The 20,495-nt window shown below is 40.1% G+C and overlaps 1 protein-coding gene across 30 annotated transcripts in view; it reads left to right on the forward strand.

The window, feature by feature from the left end:
• Positions 1 to 20,495, forward strand: part of ank2b (ankyrin 2b, neuronal) — a 250,031-nt gene that overhangs the window by 108,375 nt on the left and 121,161 nt on the right. For 9 of the 30 annotated variants that reach the window (XM_032582183.1, XM_032582190.1, XM_032582196.1 and 6 more), the window contains exons 1-2: positions 4,739 to 5,075; positions 19,885 to 19,986. In XM_032582183.1, coding sequence (XP_032438074.1) covers positions 4,923 to 5,075; positions 19,885 to 19,986 — 255 coding nt within the window. In that variant the 5' untranslated portion in view covers positions 4,739 to 4,922. Of the gene's footprint in view, positions 1 to 4,738; positions 5,076 to 19,884; positions 19,987 to 20,495 lie in introns of those variants that run through there. The other 21 variants (XM_032582193.1, XM_032582184.1, XM_032582211.1 and 18 more) reach the window with 8 other exon arrangements.

Raw genomic sequence — 20,495 nt, forward strand, 5'->3', positions numbered from 1 at the left:
TCCTTCAGGTCACCAGTGGTAAATCAGGGTTTCCTCCAGAGTTTCATAAGCCTGATGGACCACCGGGCTTTACTTACATCCCCAGCAGGCCAAGCATTGTTTATTTATTTATTATAAGATTTTTTTCTTATACACTGCTGTAACAGTGATAGCAAAGGCAGGTTAAAGAATCTTTTTGGTGAAACAGTTGGAAGCACAATGGCAACAATATAGTCAGTATGTGAACACACAAGGGGCCTGAGGTCAGGTGTTTTTATTCACTGGAACTCCGTAACCACGGAGTTGTTAGTTGTTTACACACTAATAACTTCAGTGAATAAAGTAACAAGTAAGGGTAAAAAATTTTCAGATATATGACACAACTGAGGTGCAAAATTTTAATAATTATTTTCATAGTATTTTTTATGTTTGTCTTTTTTAAGATTTTATAGTTGGTGCTTATAGGTATTGGAAAGTCTTCCAATAACACATAATAACCTAGTTATTATTTCCTGTCAACTTTCAAAGTTTTTTTTCACTGGAAAACATGGTAGGCCACTGGATGACTGACATAGTGGCCCCATCACTGGGCTTAGAGAGTTCTGGGGTAAACCCTGGTAAAAAGTTTGTCGGTAGGGAAACATCTGACTGTTCTGGTGGGGATGATGTTGTTCTCATGAAGGTTTATATTACCGGTCACACTTTTAGTCCATTTTGCTGGCTCAGTTTGTACCCTCAAGATAACCTTGCAGGCCTTCTTCAATTTCCTTTAAACATCTTTTCACAGTTCTTTAGTCACAGTTTACCTCTGAACAACAGGTTTATAACCTTATAACCAGAAAAAAACAAGGCTGTGATCTTATATGCCAAGAGGAGCTCATGCCTTGGAGAAGTTTGGATTGCTGAAATTTAAATTAAACAAATGGTGTTTTCTTTTCCCTGGCAGAACAACTGACATACTGTTGAAAAGTTGGAAGAGAAGCAGAGAGTATGGCATGATCAAGATCACCAGAACCACCACAAACACACTGATGTGTTGTGTTAGCAACAACGCAGCCGATGGCATCACATGCATTGTCAGCAACTGCTACTATAGTTCAATATCCAGGCTACATAGATGACACTTTACTTGGATTACACAGTCTCTTATTGACAAGCACAATAACTAGTGTTTTCTGCTGATGCTGTCAGTTTAAGAGGTCAGCCCGTTCGCTGGGAATGGTGAGACATCTGGAAATTCATCCAGGCATGAAAAATCTCTGTTTCCATGGCAACAGTTTTCAAGTTTCTATAATTCATGTTTTAATTTTTCATTTTAGTTCTTGTTTGTGGTGCTGCAGAAACCTCTAAGTGAGATTTACTGAGTTTAATACTGATTGTAGCAAACATCTGAATGTTTTTGTCAGCGGGAAGACTTTAGATCCCAGATGTTAAGTTTGATTGGATGTTGAACTGCTGCATCATATTACTTTATACCTCTGTTGGTTGCAACTCCTTCCATGTCTCAGTTCAGCTAATATGAGAACCAGGTATTGCCTGATGTTTTGTGTTGAGATAAATGCAGAACGTACCAGACGGCCTCTTTTGGGACATAATTCATTGTGTTTTCTGTTAGGGTAATCCCACCTTTACTTATTGAGGCCGAATTTTAACAACAAAAACATGATGTTTTTTCATGTCAGAAAAGCACAGCATTTTACCTTAATAGAAGAAGGAGATTGGGTTGTATCTAACATCTCTCCCTCATCTCTTAGCCAGCAAGCCATATGGCCCGTACAGATTAAAAGGCATTTGTTGTCTGCGCCTGCCCCGCCTGGTGGATTACCTACCACTGGGTTGGGTATGTTTGTGTGTTGGATGTAAGGAAAGATGAAGGCTGTGTTGGCAAACTAATGAGTAAAAAAAGGACAGAAACATTCTTGTTCAGACTGCTTGTTGAAGGACTGCATGACCTCTGACTTAAATGTGAAGTTTGGCCTTTAATCAGCACATATTATATTGGCTGCTTTATCTGAATGAAGATTTTGGCAAAGAGGGCTCTTGCGAGATTGGCTTGGACATTAATGAAATTACATGGATTGGAAGTGAATGAAATTGAAAAGGGTTGTGACTTGTCAGAACTGGTTAATCTGGCTATATATTAAATCTGACAGAGGATTAAGGATTTTGTGAGGATTCCACTTGATTCTCATCTCCCTTCAGTGCTCCATCTGGGATTTTTCCCATTGAGCTAGATTTCTTTGTTTCATTTTCAACCGGATCAATCAGCGAACAGAAGGAGTTGTGAAAGATTACGTTGGCTTTCTGCATTATTTTAGAATTCCAGTCTGGCTAAATAGGGTTGTAGTCTGGTAATGGCAGTGGCCCATTTACTTGGTCTGGCGAGATGACTTGCTGCAGAGCGCTGTGAACAGCTTGAAGAAGGATTTGGTGGAATTGAAAGAAAAATGCAAGGATATGGAAAGACAAATTCAGGGGCCCATAAATGCTAATATTTTAACACAGGCCAGATATTTAATGATAAATATAATAATGTTTATAATATTCAGCAATTATTTTTATCTGTCACTAGGAGCACATTCAACAGTTGAATTTAGAGTGGACACAGTGAGTGTTGGAGCAATGTTTGGAATGGGATCCAGGCCTTGAGCTACTCAGCCATTGCGCCTTTTCTCCATCATCACCTCCTGTCCCCAGCCAGCCATCCTGGTGCGTCTCCCAGAGGTGCAGAGATGCCATCTGTGGTGGAGAGGAAGTGCTGCATGCAACATCCACCTTGTTGTATTTTAACCCTATCACGCATAGAGTCTTACACTCCTGCGTCTGGCCAGGAGCATCTGGAATGCCCTGCATGCGGTAGTTGAATTTCCAGATGAAGGTGAAGACGGCAGACAGCATACAGACAGTTTATGTCTTGGCAGTGGGGAACTCTGGGTTCTGGTCACAGAGCGGTCATCCCAAACTAGTCTATTTGGACAATCCAGGTCAGATTTCCAGACCTTTATGGGGATTTATTTCAAGGAGAATATAGCTGCAGTGTTGTGTGCTTTAAAAATTGTAATTCTTTCTTTCTGAATATAAATATGTCGCTTGTTCCAAACATTTCCAATACATCTGTTGTAAATACTTATCAACAAAGGGTTTAAAAACTTATTTTTTCCCAATTGCTAATTTTTGAGAACAAAAGGACAGTTTTACCACACACATTACTGAAGATCCTGTTGGAATAATAAACAGTAACTTGATGAAAATCTCTGGGTCTATATTAGTCATACAATGTCAAGGAATCTCACTGAGCCATGGATTAATATCTTAAAAATGTTTTACTTTGGAAATATGTTAAATAAGTCAAATCTTGTTGCAAAGTACTCCTGCAGAAATAAATAGGTGAACATTTTGAGTTATGATGACAGATGATTCCTTTATGTCCCTCTGTGTTTGCTGCAATGTCGGACCAGTTGGTATGAGAGGTCGAACCTCTCATACCGTTTGAAGCGTATGAGAGGGCTATTTGTCGTCTCCGATAGTACCGCGATTCATATCTGTACCTGACTCAGTAATAGCAGTGAGGAAAGATGGTGTGCTCTGAGTTCTGAAATTTTTCAGAAATGTATGGAAATGAATGGCTGATAGCGTGAGCATATCCTGTCGCATGACCTCGTTCTGAAGCACCTTGACAGAAAACTGTAAGCCCTAGATACATTTCGAAAACATTTTATGGGAGCAGGCATGCGTTCCCATGTCATGACCGACTTTGATACCAATAGGGCGATATTTGTGGGCTTGAGGGCGAGTGAAAAAATATTTTGGGGTCAAAAATGTACTCCGTCTCTCACTCTAGCGGAGCGGCAGTTACACTCTAATTTTACGAAAAATCTAAACTTTGGTGTGCTTGGAGACAAGTTGTGGACAAACCGTAATTCGTATCGACGACTGACTGGCAGTGACTAACTTTAGCTTTAATAACATTAAACTACATAATTTTTAAAGTTTAATCAGTAATAACGATTATTTATAACGAATTTATGTCAGATCATGATTTCTTGGTTAATGTCAAGTTGTCATAACGAAGACATTTTGAATAATGTCAACTTTGAATTAAAAGTGTCATGATTTACCAAATGACACTTTATGACAACAATCATAAATATTCATAAAGAATCCTTCATGTTCATGACAGGTGTTATGTCATGTTTATGACAGTGTCATGGCAGTCTTATTCACAACCAGTCAAATAAAGTGTTACTGAAAGGAGTTACATAAATATTCAATTTTACTTTGGGAAATACTTCTTTAAATTGAATTGAGGAATCCTAGATGGAATTCAAAGTTGTTCTTTAATTTGCTTTTTTTACTTGATATACCAGCAAGCATACACACAACTTCATGTTGCATAGTTTGCTTCAAAGTCTTAGTAAAGGCGATATAGGTGACAGCTAAAAAAATGGTGCCATCTGAATTAAAGAGACCAGAATGCCAAATTTCATACTCTATATATTATACAGTATTGTAGCATTTGGGTCTCATACTGTTGCAGGTATACACTATCTGTCGTGCCACCTCCCCCTGGGTTGGCTGGCTACTATGTGGACCACATTCTCTCTCTTCTCTCTCATACACAGTTTGGCCTGTGGGTGTAAAAATAGCCAGTCACATAGTTGGTGGGGAATGGGGGAGGGGAAGGTAGAGGTTGTTAGTCAATGGTCGGAGTAGGAATCAGCATCGAGGAAAAGCTTGCACTGCTGGCTGTACAGTGTCATTTGACTTGATTCCAGTAAAGTGGTACATCATTGAGAGGCAAGTTGAGTTCTGCTCAGACTGAGGGGTTTACCCCCTGGATGGAAACTTGTAGGACTTTAAGGGAGAGGCAGGGAAAAAGTGATAATCCAAATGATCAAATGCACTCTCATAGATTCTTCTACTTTTGGTTGGGAAAGATCTGAATGTCATACACCATGGGCAACGCAGCCATGTGTAAGGTGTGTGGTACAGACAAGGGCCTAAGAACTGCTGGGAACCAGTCCAACCTGGACAAGAACACTTTGCCAGAATGCTACTGCCCTGAACATTTTCCTGTGCAGCCTTCACTAATGCTGGTAAGAACTTGCATTAACAGGTGCAGCACAGAGAAATGCATGTTTGGGGTATTTTAGGAGTTTTGTGCAGACAACATTTCAACTGTTTTTTTCTGCTTTGAACCCTTAGAAGTTACTGTCGTCTCTTCTTTGTAAATGTTAATGCTATTTTTACTTTGTCTGCTTGCAATCTGTCATTTCTCATAAAAGCCCTGTGGTCTTAAGCCCTTTGGTGAAAACGCTAATAATAACATCTAGAATATCTACAGTACGCTCATCTATTGTCTTGTGCTCATCAAACCTCACAGACAGAGAAGCAGTTATTAAAGCCATTGCCAGGAAGTGGAGGAAGTGTTTGTTCCAGCATTGGTGTGTAAAAGTGTGTATGGGTTGGGGTGGGTAGTTCCATCTCACTTTGAAAGCCAATGTGAAATTCTACAGCAGCATGCGGACTCCAACTGCTGCTGTTTGTTGACTGTTGATGCTATGGAGCTTCAACTCTCTCAATATTTACAAATGCACCAAACACGATTCATAAATGGACAGAACAACATTTCTACTTGTATTTTTGATGCAAACAAAATTAAATTTGATTTACAAGCTGCTTCTGGCCAGTGGGCTTCACTGCATTTGTGTGATGAATTTGTGCCATGTGATGCATCATGATGTGTAGTGGTCTATTGTGGAGGAAAGCCTGCTCCCCACAGTCCTCTGTGCAGCCTTATCCACCCTCTGCAGAGCCATCCTCTCAGCAGCAGTGCAGCTGCTGTGCTACAAGTGATGCAGGTGCAGAGAATGCTCTCCACCACACAGCGATAGAAGCTCCTCAAGACTGAGTTCCCAAGTCTAGCTCTCCGCAGCTTCCTGAGGAAGTAGAGATGCTGGTGGGCCTTCCTGACCAAATGTGAGGTGTTGGTACTCCAGGTGAGGTCACTGGATATATGCACACCCAGGTACCTGTAGCTGGAGACCACCTCCAATGTACAGGGGCTGAAGAGGATCCTTGTCCCTTTTGAAATCCACCACCATCTCCTTGGTCTTCTTCACTTTGATGCAGAGATTATTTTCTCCGCACTACTTCACCAGGTGTTTTACAGGAAGAAGCTCCACTGCTGATGCCATCTCATCGGTGAGCCACACAGCCCTCATCCACCTGGAGAGCAGGAACTCCTACATCCGTCTGCTCTTCCTGGATTTCTCCTCGAACTTCAACACCATCATCCCACAGACCCTGGTGAAGAAGCTCTCCTCTCTTGGACTGAGTTCCACACTGGGGAACTGGATTCTGGACTTCCTGACCAACAGACCTCAGACTGTCAGGATCCACAACACCATCTCCTCCTCCATCACCCTCAGCACTGGCTCACCAAAGGGCTGCGTGCTGAGCCTTCTCCTCTTCACCCTGCGGACCTATGACTGCTTGGCAAGACACTCCAGGTGTCATTTAGCTGTCAACTTTACACTAGACTTAATGCAGTCGGAGAAGTATGCTGTCAAAGATTTGAAGGTGGTTGCCTTGAAAATGTAACTTAACTCAACAAGAAAACTCTTTTGGTTTTAACTCAGAAATTAAAGCTCATAAAGTTGATTTAACAAGAGAGAAGTTGTCTAAAAAATTTTTAAAAGTATATTAATCTTGAATTATGAGTTTTAAGTTGGTGCTGCAATTTAAACCAAAGAATTATTTCATATGCAAGAAAAAACTTCACTCACCCGCTAACTTCATCTGAGTAACTTCATCTAGCTATACTCATCATAGCCATATATACTGTATATGACATATAAACTATATGTATATGTGTGTGTGTATGTATATATAGATCCATTCAAAAGCTTGAAAAAAGACAACCACACTGCTGACTTCTCCACTGCTCAGTGCAACTCCCCACAATCCTTTGCTGCGTCACTATTACTGTCACATGATCAAATAAATGCCACATAACCAATCTTCTCCCTTCTCCCTCCAGAAACGGCAACAAGACGCAAATAAGTATTGGTTGTAAATATCGATTCAATTTATATATCAAACCAATATTGACATGTTAAAAATGGCTATCAGCCCACAACAATGATAGTGGCAATATATCATGCATCCCTAGTAATTTACACCGTAAGATTGTTATTAAGAACACCATTTGCAGTCGGTAGAGTTCATTTAAATTGGCTGTTTATAGGAAGGAAATTGTTATGAAATAGACTTTACAAAATGTCAGTAGCTTAAGCAGTTGGAGCTTTTAGTAAGTATATTCTCCAGCTTGACTCCAGTGCCAGTTTGCTGTTTCTTGATTTGAACAGCTGAAAGATTGGGAAGAAGTCAACCTTATTTATTTTTTCTGTTCACTTTGTGGAGTTCACCAGCACTTGTGGCAGTGATACAGCCGCATGGTATGATACTGCCGCCACCATCTTCGACAGATGCTTCATTTTTCTTAGGTTTGACAGATTGACTTTGAATACCCTAAGCATTTGTTTTGAATCTTGGTGATTCTATTGTCTTTTCATATTAGTGGGATAGTTTGTGACACACCTAAATAACTTACAACTGAATCTTCTGTAACATGGAAATGTGAAAATCGAGTGATTGTTGTTCCCTCTGGTACTCATTTACTAGTAATGTAGATTTTAAAGTCGCCATGAAGATCACAATTTGAAATTGAAAGTACATCATGTTCAGGCCCAACTGTTCTTTTGGAGTCATGTGATACCTGCAGACAAACTGTTGTGTTGATTGAATTGCTGTCTTAATCTCAATTTATGGAACTATAATCACTGACTAATGTGCACTACACAAAGGAGCTTTTAATATCATAAATGAAGACAAGTGCTAACAAGAGACACTGTTATTCTGTCCAGATCCCTCTGATCTTGTTTTTATGCAACTGTCTTTGTGAGCTAAAGCCTGAAATAGTTTTGGTTTAAATCAGGGCTGTCCAAACTCGGTCCTGGAGGGCCGGCATCCTGCATGTTTTACTTCTCTCCCTGGTTTAATGCACCTGGATCAAATGATGGCTCATTAGAGGCCTAAGAAGAACACTGACATGCTGAAAAGGTTGTTGGTACCACCAGGGACAGAACTAGAACATGCAGGATGCTGGCCCTCCAGGACCAACTTTGGGCACCCCTGGTTTAAATGATCAGGCCAATTAAAGATAAACTTGGATATTCTTTTTTTTTTTTTTTTACCCCTCCAGGGGGTCTTTTGTGGGCTCTAGTGTCCCTTATGTGACAGTAGGCTGACAGGAAACAGGGAAGGAGAGGGGGGAAGACATGCGGCAAATGTCGTCGAGTCCGGGAGTCGAACCCGCGACGGCCGCGTCGAGGACTCAAGGCCTCCAAATACGGGTCGCGCTAACCCCTACGCCACCACGGCACGCCCCAAAAACTTGGATATTCAAGCTTTAACTTTACTGCTAACTCATATGTCGATTTATTTAATAATTTAGCTGTAACAAGTTTGTTGCATTGATAATGTTGCTTCTTTTGTTTATACGTTGTTTTTGATTAAAGTTCAACTAATTACAGCCCCTGCTATTAATGCAATCAAATCATTCTTTGGAGTCCCACCACAATTTTTTTATGTACATATTTAGATGTAAAAATATGTAATAATCGGTTTGATGTCACATCTTTCCATACAGGCTGGAAGAGAGCTCTGACCTTCCATGTTTTCTGTGCTTACTCTGCAGGCTTCTCTGACAGACAGAAAAGCCAGTTGTCATGGTTACCGCTTTAGAAGGCAATGCTTGTCTCTGTGTTAAGTGGGTGGGGGTAAGATGCTCCCAGGCTGAATAGTGATCTCTGAGAGTGGAAGTGCCGGTGACGACTAAGGCGGTGGCTTTGCATTATTGATGCATTCCAGAGAAACAGACAGTGACTTTGTAAATGAATGTTTGATGGAAAATGTTCATGCTCAAGCTTAAGAACAGAGATTTGTCACACTTGGCAGGTTTAATTAAGCCAGAAGGTAAAACGTCCAGACACAAGACCAAACCTAAGCAGGAACAAAGAAAGGACATGTTGGAGGAGTTGTGAAGGATGCCGGGGTGCGATTGTTTTCCATGTATCTCATTGTAAATGCCTTTACAGTGTTTGTATTGTCATTCAGCCCAGACTTGATCTTCAGGACAACCTGACCAAACACATCGAGATTTCATCTAGAGAGGCAAATTAAGCCCCATTTCATCTATGACTTATGAAACATTTTCTGTAGGATTCAGTTTATCTCCATTTATCTCTATTACCATATAGTTTTTATTTAAAGACATTGCTTGAGGGTTCTCTTGGTCTAAGTGTCACTATAGCAACCAGTCGGTTACACAAGGATGATTAAAACAAGGTTTCATAAACCATGACTCTGCTGCTATGAAGAGGAAGTATGTATTCAGCCAGGCTAAGCTGTTTTACAGTCATTCTATGGAAATAATGTAACTATGTGACTATTTTTTCTCGATACCAAAATGAGTTTTTTTTAATATGCTTTTTTCTGGTGAAGAAGAAGATGAGCATTTTAGAAAATAAAATATAATTTTGCACCTGCATTTTAGAAATGCTAGTTGAAATTATATTTTAATGCATTTACTGAATACTGCAGTTAACTGCATAATTTAAAAAGTTTGATGGAGATGCATGTTTACCATACAGTTGAACATGCATCTCAAACAAAACCTGTAAAGTTCATATGGACATTTTTGAGTTTCTGACAAAGGATGACACTAAGCAATGAGTCACTTGAATTTGAAGATCAGTATTCTATTATACTATTGTGTTTTAGTAGCTATGTTTCTATCAAGAACTTATCTATCAATCAATCAATCAAATTTTATTTGTATAGCACGTTTCAGCAGCAAGGCATTTCAAAGTGCTTTACATCATAACAAACACAAAAACACAAAGTCATGCAACATAGAATCAACAATCAAAACATGACATTTAGTCAAGTGTCGTCATTAAATTCGGAATTGTTTACGTTTCAAAGGCAACTCTAAACAGGAAGGTTTTTAGTCGAGATTTAAAGGACCATCTACTGGCCAGACCACATACACTGCCTGGCCAAAAAAAAAGTCGCCATCTGGATTTAACTAAGCAAATAGGTACAAGCCTCCTATTGGATAAGTGCTGCATAGGCGATTATCTTTCAGCTGGCAACAAGTTATTTAACCCCAGCTGATGCAATGAGTAACTCCTCATTTCTTAAACAACCATGGCAAAAGAGACATCCTGTGGGCGTGGAAAAGACGTTAGTCTGTTTAAGAAGGGCCAAATCATTGGCATGCATCAAGCAGAGAAAACATCTAAGGAGATTGCAGAAACTACTAGAATTGGGTTAAGAACTGTCCAACGCATCATTAAAAACTGGAAGGATGGTGGGGAACCATCGTCTTCCAGGAAGAAATGTGGTCGGAAAAAAATCCTGAATGATCGTGATCGGTGATTACTTAAACGTTTGGTCAAATCAAATCGAAGAAAAACAACAGCAGAACTCAGGAGTATGTTTAATTGTGAACTCAAAAGCATTTCCATACGCACAATGCGAAGGGAACTGAAGGGGTTGGGATTGAACAGCTGTGTAGCCGTAAGAAAACCTCTAATCAGTAAGGCTGACCAGAAAAAAAGGCTTCAGTTTGCTAGGGAGCATAAAGATTGGACTCTGGAGGAATGGAAGAGGGTCATGTGGTCTGATGAGTCCAGATTTACCCTGTTCCAGAGTGATGGGCGCATCAGGGTAAGAAGAGAGGCAGGTGAAGTGATGCACCCATCATGCCTAGTGCCTACTGTACAAGCCTGTGGGGGCAGTGCTATGATCTGGGGTTGCTGCAGTTGGTCAGGTCTAGGTTCAGCAACATTGTGTGCCCAAAGAATGAGGTCAGCTAGTCAGCTGACCTCATTCTACCTGAATATACTGAATGACCAGGTTATTCCATCAATGGATTTTGTCTTCCCAAATGGAACGAGCATATTCCAAGATGACAATGCCAGGATTCATCGGGCTCACATTGTGAAAGAGTGGTTCAGGGAGCATGAGACATCTTTTTCACACATGGATTGGCCACCACAGAGTCCAGACCTTAACCCCATTGAGAATCTTTGGGATGTGATGGAGAAGGCTTTGCGCAGTGATCAGACTCTCCCATCATCAATACAAGATCTTGGTGAAAGATTAATGCAACACTGGATGGAAATAAATCTTGTGACACTGCAGAAGCTTATTGAAACAATGCCACAGCGAATGCAGGCTGTAATCAAAGCTAAAGGCGGTCCAACAAAATATTAGAGAGTGTGACCATTTTTTGGTGGCGACTTTTTTTTTGGCCAGGCAGTGTACTTAGGCATAAAATTTTCCCCCAAGCTGCCAGAGATGTTTCACTTTATTTTTACCCCACTATTGGAAACAATAAAAGATTACTTAAAACCGTGGATGACAATACCTCTCTCAATTATAGAACCCAGTAACACCAATAAGATGATGATACTACCTAAACTCAACTACTTATTCACCATGATCCAGACCCAATCAGTAGCATTTTTCACCACTCTGGAGAAATAAAAAACGTAGAATAAAACTAACAATGTTGCATCAATTAAAACTCCAAGGTGGCCTAGAAGCACTAAATTTTCACCATTACTACTTAGCTAACCAATTACAATACCTCATCAAATAGATGCACTCAACCCATCACTTCCATCCCTTTTCTGGATCGAACTGCATAGACATATTAATAAAAGACCTACCATTCATTAGCAACACAATTAGACATCACAACTGTTTCAAATATCCAGCAATTGCAGAAACTCTGACAGCTTGGTAGAAGAGCAATAAAATAACAAACTCTATATTCTCACCCACAACTAGAGTAATCCAGATTTCACTGCAAATAAATCACCCTATCTGGAACTACATGGAAGAAAAAAGGCATACATACCTCCACCACATTCCTGATAAGCATAACTTCTTAACATTTCAACTAGGGGTGCACCGATTGCAGTTTTCTGGCCAATCGCTGATTACCAATCTTTCAAAAAGCCTAACTTACCGATTCCTATTTTGGCCGATACCCGTTTTTTGTCTGAGATGTTGCTCAATATATCAAGAATGTTGCTGAATTGGCAACAATGGGGTACCTATTGTTAATTGTAAATGTGCAGACATGACCTGGTTGGCTGGTTTGTCAGTCAAACTTCTCTCACGGGAGAAAAGAAAAGCACAGTGGTTGATTTTTAGACCTTTGCTGAGGTTGATAACATTGGTAGATAAGATCAGCTTCGCATGTAAAAATCGGCCTATCTCCCAAAATTAAGGAAATGGGTGCACCCCTAATTTCAACAGCTTATTGCTAAATACAACATTGACAAGAAACAGTTTCTTCAATATATTCCATTAAGACAATCAAAAAATCAAAAATAACATCAATAACTTTCACCTAGGACAATCATTCCTACTCGATATCATCAACAAAATCACAAAGTCTCCAAAAACACTCTCAAAACTATAAAAACTAATATTGTCAACAAACAATGCACTTCAAATTTTGATCACTAAATGGGAAAAAAGATCTTACCATCCATACAGATAATCAATTTTGGAATAATTTTCAGCATGTCCAACAACACCAACATACTGTTGAAACAATATAAAATAATCCATAGAACACATCATGGGACTTAGAGAATCAGACATTTGCACACACTGTACACTTAATACGACTGATGACCACCTCCACGCATTCCGGCTCTGTCCACTAATCCAAAATGTCTGGAAAGAAACAATCACCAAACTGTCTCAAATCTCTGGCCACAACATCCCGCTATCCCCTTCCGTCTGCTTACTTGGTAATCTAGATCAGTGGTCCCCAACCTTTTTATCACCGTGGACCGGTCAAGCTTTGGCAATTTTACTGCGACCTGGGGGGACGGATAGGGAGGAGGTCACATGACACAATTTTAAATTGTTTTGCCCCGATTTTCCACAAATGAAAATCTTAGAACGTTCCGAGTTCTAAGATTGTCGCTTGTGATAATCGTACAATTATCCTGTCTGTGTAGTGTGTTACCTAGAACGTCGGGACCGCTCCGATCTAAAATCGGGCATATTCAACATTGTCTTTGCCCGACTATCGCAGCATGTGGGGTTTTTCCTGACTGGGAGCCAGAATGCATCCTGTTGAATGTGACAGGTAGCAAATCAGAAAGCGCGGTGATGTAAAAACGGAGGGGAAATCCGTTTTTTTTAATTGGAATGGCAACTGAGAGTCTGGTTTAGTGCATAGTGCAGCCATTTTTTATCCAACGTTTTTTCTTTTTATTACATCTTTTATCGCTTAAAATGAGTCCACAAACTATCACTACTGCTTCTACATCATCGGACATGTTTGTTACTCTAAATTCATGTATGGTATGTTGGGGGGGTTTACTGGATCTTCTTCTGGAATCTGGATGTTTGTGAGCAAAATCGGAACCGATGGAACCTGTTGGACATTTATCAGCTCTGTGGTCACAGAAGTTTGGAAAATAGGCCAACAATCCTTAAATTGTGCCGTGTGAACCAGACCTAAAACTCACAAGCTCTCCTCTCTTCTTGACCACTGCCCTAACGCTCTCTGACTCTGGTCGCTATGGTATTGTTTACATATCCCTTCAAAATAAGATACAGATACTCCACAAAAACAAATATTTTACTTTCCTAAAAATTTTAACTGACGATAATGACTAATGGGAGCCCTGAGCTTGTTTCTCTGCACCGAGACGGTTCCATCTGGGAGTGATGAGAGACAATGACACCCGAGGCGTTGCTTATGCACAGGGTGCCTGGTCTCTACAAGCAGTTTGAAGCTTCATTGCCTCATTAACGAGCCGGTCACCATATCATGCAGAGCTTGGAATGTGGGAATCACCTACCGGGATAAATCCATTCTCCTGTCTCTTCTCTGAACCTTTTTCCCTTCGCAAAGAAACTTTCCAAAGAATCTGATCTGTTTCTTACTCATTTTGCTGCTTGTGGCTAAATGTTGGGGCGCAAGATGTAACCGAGAGAATCCGGTTAAAGGATTTTCAAAATAAAAGATCATCCAGACTCAAATAATACATAAAACAGAAATATTTAATTAATTCTTGTGCGGCCCGGTACCAATTGGTCTGGTACCGGGGGTTGGGGACCACTGATCTAGATGAACTGAACATCAACTTCAAACAGACACCAATTGACTATGTTCTGTGTTTTGTTTTTGTTTTAAATGTATCCATTTTAATGAATAAGTCATTGTTTGTGTTTTTGTGTTTGCTTTATTTTTTCCTCTTTTTGGCTATTTGATTTCTATTGCTGTAACTTGTTGTATTCTTTGGTTAATTATTTTGTAGATCAATACCCCTTTTTGCTTTTTGTCACTCTATGATGTTGTACATACACTAGCTGGTGAATAAAAAAAATAAACTTTTTGAGCACTTTACAGTGTGCTCAAAAATACATAGCTAATGATTAAGACAGATAACATATCCTACAGAAATTATGTTCTATGAATTTAATACTGCAGCAATCATTAGATCTCCAGTAAAACTAGATTTTTACTATAGATTCTTTCCATTTGCAAAGCATGTGGGATGAATGTCACACTTCTAATTTTACCTCAGATAAAAGGCAATGCAACAAAAGATGAAAGTGGCACTCAAATATTGCAGTAACAACATTACTTAATATAAGTCAGGTGATCCTTGAATACATAAAGAAAAGAGGCAGCAGCATAAGTAAAAAATTCGTATCCAGACACAATAGCACACCCAGGTCTATATTGAGTTCCAACAATCAATCAATCAATCAATTTTATTTATAAAGCACCCTTCATACTACAAGCAGCTCAAAGTGCTGTACAGATCAATTACCCAACCCAACATGGAAAAACACACAACTGCATGGAAAATGCACAGACTAAGCAGAAATGTTTGAATTCAGGAAATACAGTTAAAAAGATGGGTCTTGAGTTGCTCCTAAAGATAGCAACATTTTCTGCAGTCCTCAGGTTCTCTGCCAGACTGTTCCACAAAACTGGGGCCATAATACTGGGTAGAAGTCTCACCATCAGTGTGAGTTCACTTAAACCAGGCTCACATTGGATGTGACACAGATCCTTCAAAGACACAAAAGGACTTGACTTCCTGAACATGGTACTTATTTTATCACAGTTAGACCCACCTAACATACACTTAAAAACACTAACACAACTGTAACACATTTGAATGAAAGTCCACCTGCTGCCTTGAAAATGCAATTTAAGTCAACAAGAAAATTGTATTGGTTTTGATTCACAAACTAACGTTCATGAAGTTGATAAGATAAATTGTCTAAACACTGTTTTTTAAGTTCATTAATCTTGAATTGTGAGTTTTAACTTAATCCTGCAGTTTTGACCAAATAATTATTCCACAAAGTCTTCCCTCACAAATAAGAGCACTCTCTTCTGTGTTATTTTCAGTCATGTTATGAAATTAAAATGACTACTTATTTTACTTTACAACAGGAGTGCCCAAAGTCAGTTCTCCAGGGCCGGCATCCTGCATGTTTTACTTCTCTCCCTGGTTTAACACACCTGGATCAAATGGTGGCTCATTAGAGGCCTAAAGAGAACATTGACTTGCTGAGGAGGTTGTTACCACAAGGGAGAGGATGAAACATGCAGGACCGACTTTAGGCACCACTGCTTTAGAATAATTTAAATTCTTGATTCAAGTTACATGAACGTGATTTCTGATCCGATAATGAATTTTATTAAACATCAATGAATTCTGCTCAAAAACATGTACGGTAGTATGAACAGAACATTATCCTCAAGCTTTGCAAACTGTCAGCTGCGTTAAAATAAACATTTGCCTTAAAAACACAGAAGAGTCAAATCAATGTAACATACTTCCATCTCACTCATGGCACAACACAAGATACAAAACCATGCTGCTAAGCACTCTGGGAAATAGTTCCTGTCCCGTCTTTTTTCCTTTTTCAGTTTTTTTAGAGCTAACCTAAAAACTGGTTTATTCAACTCTTGGAGGTTTGACAAAATTCATAAAGTTAACACAACTTACTACTGAAAGATTATCTTTCACAAACTCACAGACTTAGGTTCACAAACTAAAACTCACTAAATTTATTTGCCCTAAAGAGTAGAAGATAGTAGACACAACAAAATGTGGCTCAAATATTTTACAGTGCAGAAAAAGCAAGATAGATGAATAGTGTAGGTTTACAAACCTACACTACAGATAAAATGACTAAGCACAACTGATGGTTATTGCCAGAGGGAGCTGATGCATATTAATTTTCTGCATAGGGATTTCGTAACTTCAAAAGTTTACTTTATAACAAAAAAAACTATTAAAATTGTATGTTGCCTGAACTGGTCAGCAGTTAGCTGCCATGTCACCAGCACAAGCATAGCTGTGAAAAAGTCCATCTAAAATCACTCAGTCTCATTACCAGACTAATATAAAAAAGGTACTACACTTGGTGTCTTTATGTTAATCAAATTTACAGTTTCTGATACATTCCCATTCAATTTATGGCTGTGGCAGCAAAACCACATTTACATTAAAATCTCCTAACCTGCAGTAGAATGCTGAGGGTGAGGGTAGAGGGGTTTTAAACTATACATATTTATCTCCATATTTAACCATATCTAAAAGTTCTAATAGTATAGAAAACATTAAGGATCATATTTCCATGAGAAAGGAAAGACAAAAGTTTGTGAAGTATACAGAAGCACATGTAATATTAGTCCAGAGTTGCTGATCTTTTGTGATGCAGTGCAGTTTTCTGCAGCAAGCAAACAATAGCTGATTGTGGGTCAACTTGAAAAGTCAGATCACAGCTGTTAGTATGTGTGTGTGATGTAGACCTCAGCGCTGCAGTGTCGGTACTGCATCCTCTTCTCTGATATCAGACTGCAGTATTGCGGACAGGCTAGGATAAAGAAGATGGCTAAACGTTTCATACAATCCTTAACCTTTATCAGAGACAATGTTTGTGTTCAGATACCATTGGCAATGCAAAACCTATCCGCTCAACCTAAGTGAGCTGTTTCAGGACTTCTGTAGCTGACTCTGGGCTCTCTGCTCAAAGCAGCATGAATGCGGTAAAAATAAGCATCACACAGTGCTTTTCCACAGGAGGAGCAGAGTTCTGGGAGCTTTGAACAAGCTGTGCGTAAGCCAGGATTTAGCTTGGATGAAGACACAGAAAGGACAAAACTGCTGAATCATTCTGGACAGCTTCCAACTGTAGTTCACCCAGCATCCAAAAACAGACAGGAGACATGTCCTTCCCAGTTGGGGATGCACATACATTGATAGGCTTATAGGACGATTTACTCATGGTGCATGTTGAAACAAGCATACAATTGCTATACATGAACTGTACAGAAATACATTTAATGTACAATACATTAAATAAAGCCTCTAAAGCTGTCAAAACCTTTAAAAAAAACTTGTACTTAGTCAAACCATCACTCAACATTGTGATACATGTTAATGCCCTGTGAAATGTATTGTCTTGCTGTAATTAGACCCGAGCAGCAAAGCGCTGCGAAGGCCTATTGTTTTTGTATTGTTTCTTATTCTTCCGTCAAATGAAGTGGCTTTTTGGGGGCTTTATCATATTCAAAAAGTCCCCAAAGTTGGCGGACAGGTCAAGACTGCAAAAAAATTACGTATTTTAAGGGCGACGCAAAAATTGCAACAGAAACGGCTCAACAGCGCCACCTAGCAACTTTCAAAATAGACATTGTTTATTGACCTCTGCATTGACCTTAGTTTATTGTACAGACATGACATTTGGCACACTTGTACAACTCCCCAAGATGCACAGAAAAGTCTCTTGGATCCAAAGTCTACATCAAACAGGAAGTTGGCCATTTTGGATGGAAGGTCCCATTTTGACCCCATTTTGGCCGTTTACAGCCCCCGCATTTGATCAAACTCCTCCTAGGGATTTTAATCGATCGTCTTCAAACTTGCGTTCATAAGGCATGTCTGATTCAAAGTTGTCAAAATGGTGAGTTTTTGTGCATGCTGAAGGGGTGTTGCCAGGGGTCAAAGTTCATCTACTCGCCATGAAACATGAAACTGTTGTATCTCCTACACAGAAGCTCACAGAGCCACCAAACTTTCAGTGATTGATCATCATCTAGAACCCTACAATACCCAATGGTCAAATGATGAAATCACTTCAGCCACGCCCCCTGAGAACAGGAAGTGTCATGTTTTGCTGTGACCTGTCGCTATCTGACCCCTTTGACTTAATCGGCATGAAACTGTGTCCATAGACAGAAGACATGTTGGTGTGATGTGGATTCCAACCTTGACCAGTTTTGATAAAGCAGGTGGGCGTGGCGAAGTGACTGGTAACGCCATTGCCATACGTTTGGCTCTGAATTCCACAGTTTCGAGCTGAGATGTTCCAAACTCACTGGGACGGATCCTTATCCACCCCCCAACAGGAATCCGTAAAGGTTGTTGATGGGCATGGCCTAATTTCCCTAGAGTGCCCCCTAGAATATTTTTAAGAAATCAGCTCCAAGCCATGCTCTACCCAGAATTATGAAACTTGGTACACATGTGTATCTTGTCAAGACCTACAAAAATGTCTCCTGGAGCCATGGTCCAAACCCAACAGGAAGTCGGCCATTTTGGATCAAAGTTGCCATCATGTCCTTTTTATTGACGTCGTATCTGAACGAACTCATCCTACGGCGTTTGACCTACAGACTTCAAAATTACTAAGCACACTCTTGAGGGATAGTAGGTCAAAAGTTATTGTACAATTTTTTGTACATCAAAGCATGTGGGCGTGGCTAAGTGTCAAACTTTGACTATTTGCCATGAAACATCAAGGTGCAATAATTTCCACAGGCAAGGTCAGAGCTGCATCAGACTTTCCATGTCTCATTATAGATCAGCCCTGATCACATTCACATGGTCAATTACTGACATCACCTAAACCCCGCCCCTTTCCAACAGGAAGTCACCTGTTTTTTTCTGCTGGTTGTATTACTTTTACTCTATGATTCATATGGGTTTAATCCTGTACCAAGTGACATTAAATGATATGACAATGAAATCTGTCAATGCTGGCTGAACCGTATGGGTGTGGCAGAACAGCGAATTTCACTCCCTTGCCGTTTGCATACGATAGTCTCTAAATCACACGTGCATCATCCAATTTATACCCAACTTGTTGTGATTGACTCTTGTGAATCCAGGGTTTTTGACCTCCCCCCTGAAGTCCCGAAAGAGGGTCAAAAGACCCTGAGTCCAGGGTCTTTTGACCCTGAACTCAGGGCACTGGCCTTATTTACCAAAGCGCCTGTTCACACCTGCTTATAGGATGCTAGTTAAAATCCTTCAGGTCAGTCGACCCGTCTCTGGGCTCCAAAGGTAGAAATGTTAAATGACCCTTCTCTGGTAATGCTAGTGTTTCCGTCAGCTATATCTCCTTTCTACATCAGCTGATCTGCACCAGATTTGGGTGCGTCATCAGGGAGCGCTTCTGAATGCATCGATGCATATCGCCTTGCAGATAGGTGGGGGAACCACGCAAGAGCTTTCGTGGTGGCGAGCGCACGGCGGTGCTGGGACCCACGCGGTCACCAATAGGCCTGAGCGGTGCAGAGCTGCGAGGGCCATTCGAAGCTGGTTGCAGCTTTAATTTTATTTGTAACTGGCCATGTTCACCATTATAAATTATTCATGTCTGTTGCAAAGCTTTGATAAAAAGTGACTATAATTTGTACAGCAGCTAAATTAACTCTTCTGTGACCTAAATATGTTCTGTATGTTTTTTTGCTGTCTCTTTCAGTCGGATAGCAACACCAGTTTTCTGCGAGCAGCGAGAGCAGGGAACATCGATAAAGTTTTGGAATATCTTAAAGGAGGTGTGGACATCAGCACCTGTAACCAGGTAGGAAATAGAACTCCATCCATCCACCCAACTATCCACCCACCCACCAATGTATTTATGGCAACTTTAAGGGCACTGTCATCTGAGCCTAAATTCCTTCACACCTACCCAGTACCGACTACATACATTATTTCTGTTTACAGACTTGTTTCTACTTCTCTAATGATGAAAAGTTTGGTTGACTCAGAGAGATTCTTTATTTAGGTCCGGTCATTATCTAGTCTCCTCTAAGCCCATTAAATTCCCAGCACCAGTGAAGGAGAGAGGTGAAACCTGATGGCGTGTAAACAGGCCTGGCCTAGCAACAGCAAGTAAACAAGGGTCACATGAAATGGAAGTGTAAAATTTGCCACTGGCTATGTGGTGTGTGGAGGATGTTTTTATTATCAGCTAATGTAACAAGAATGATGTTGGCACTGATCGTTCTTACTCTTGAAGCTATTTTAAACTGTAGTAAGGTAAGGTAATTTTATTTATGTAGCACATTTTCAGCAACAAGGCAATACAAA

Source organism: Xiphophorus hellerii, chromosome 14, assembly GCF_003331165.1.
Source record: "Xiphophorus hellerii strain 12219 chromosome 14, Xiphophorus_hellerii-4.1, whole genome shotgun sequence".
NCBI lineage: Eukaryota > Metazoa > Chordata > Actinopteri > Cyprinodontiformes > Poeciliidae > Xiphophorus > Xiphophorus hellerii.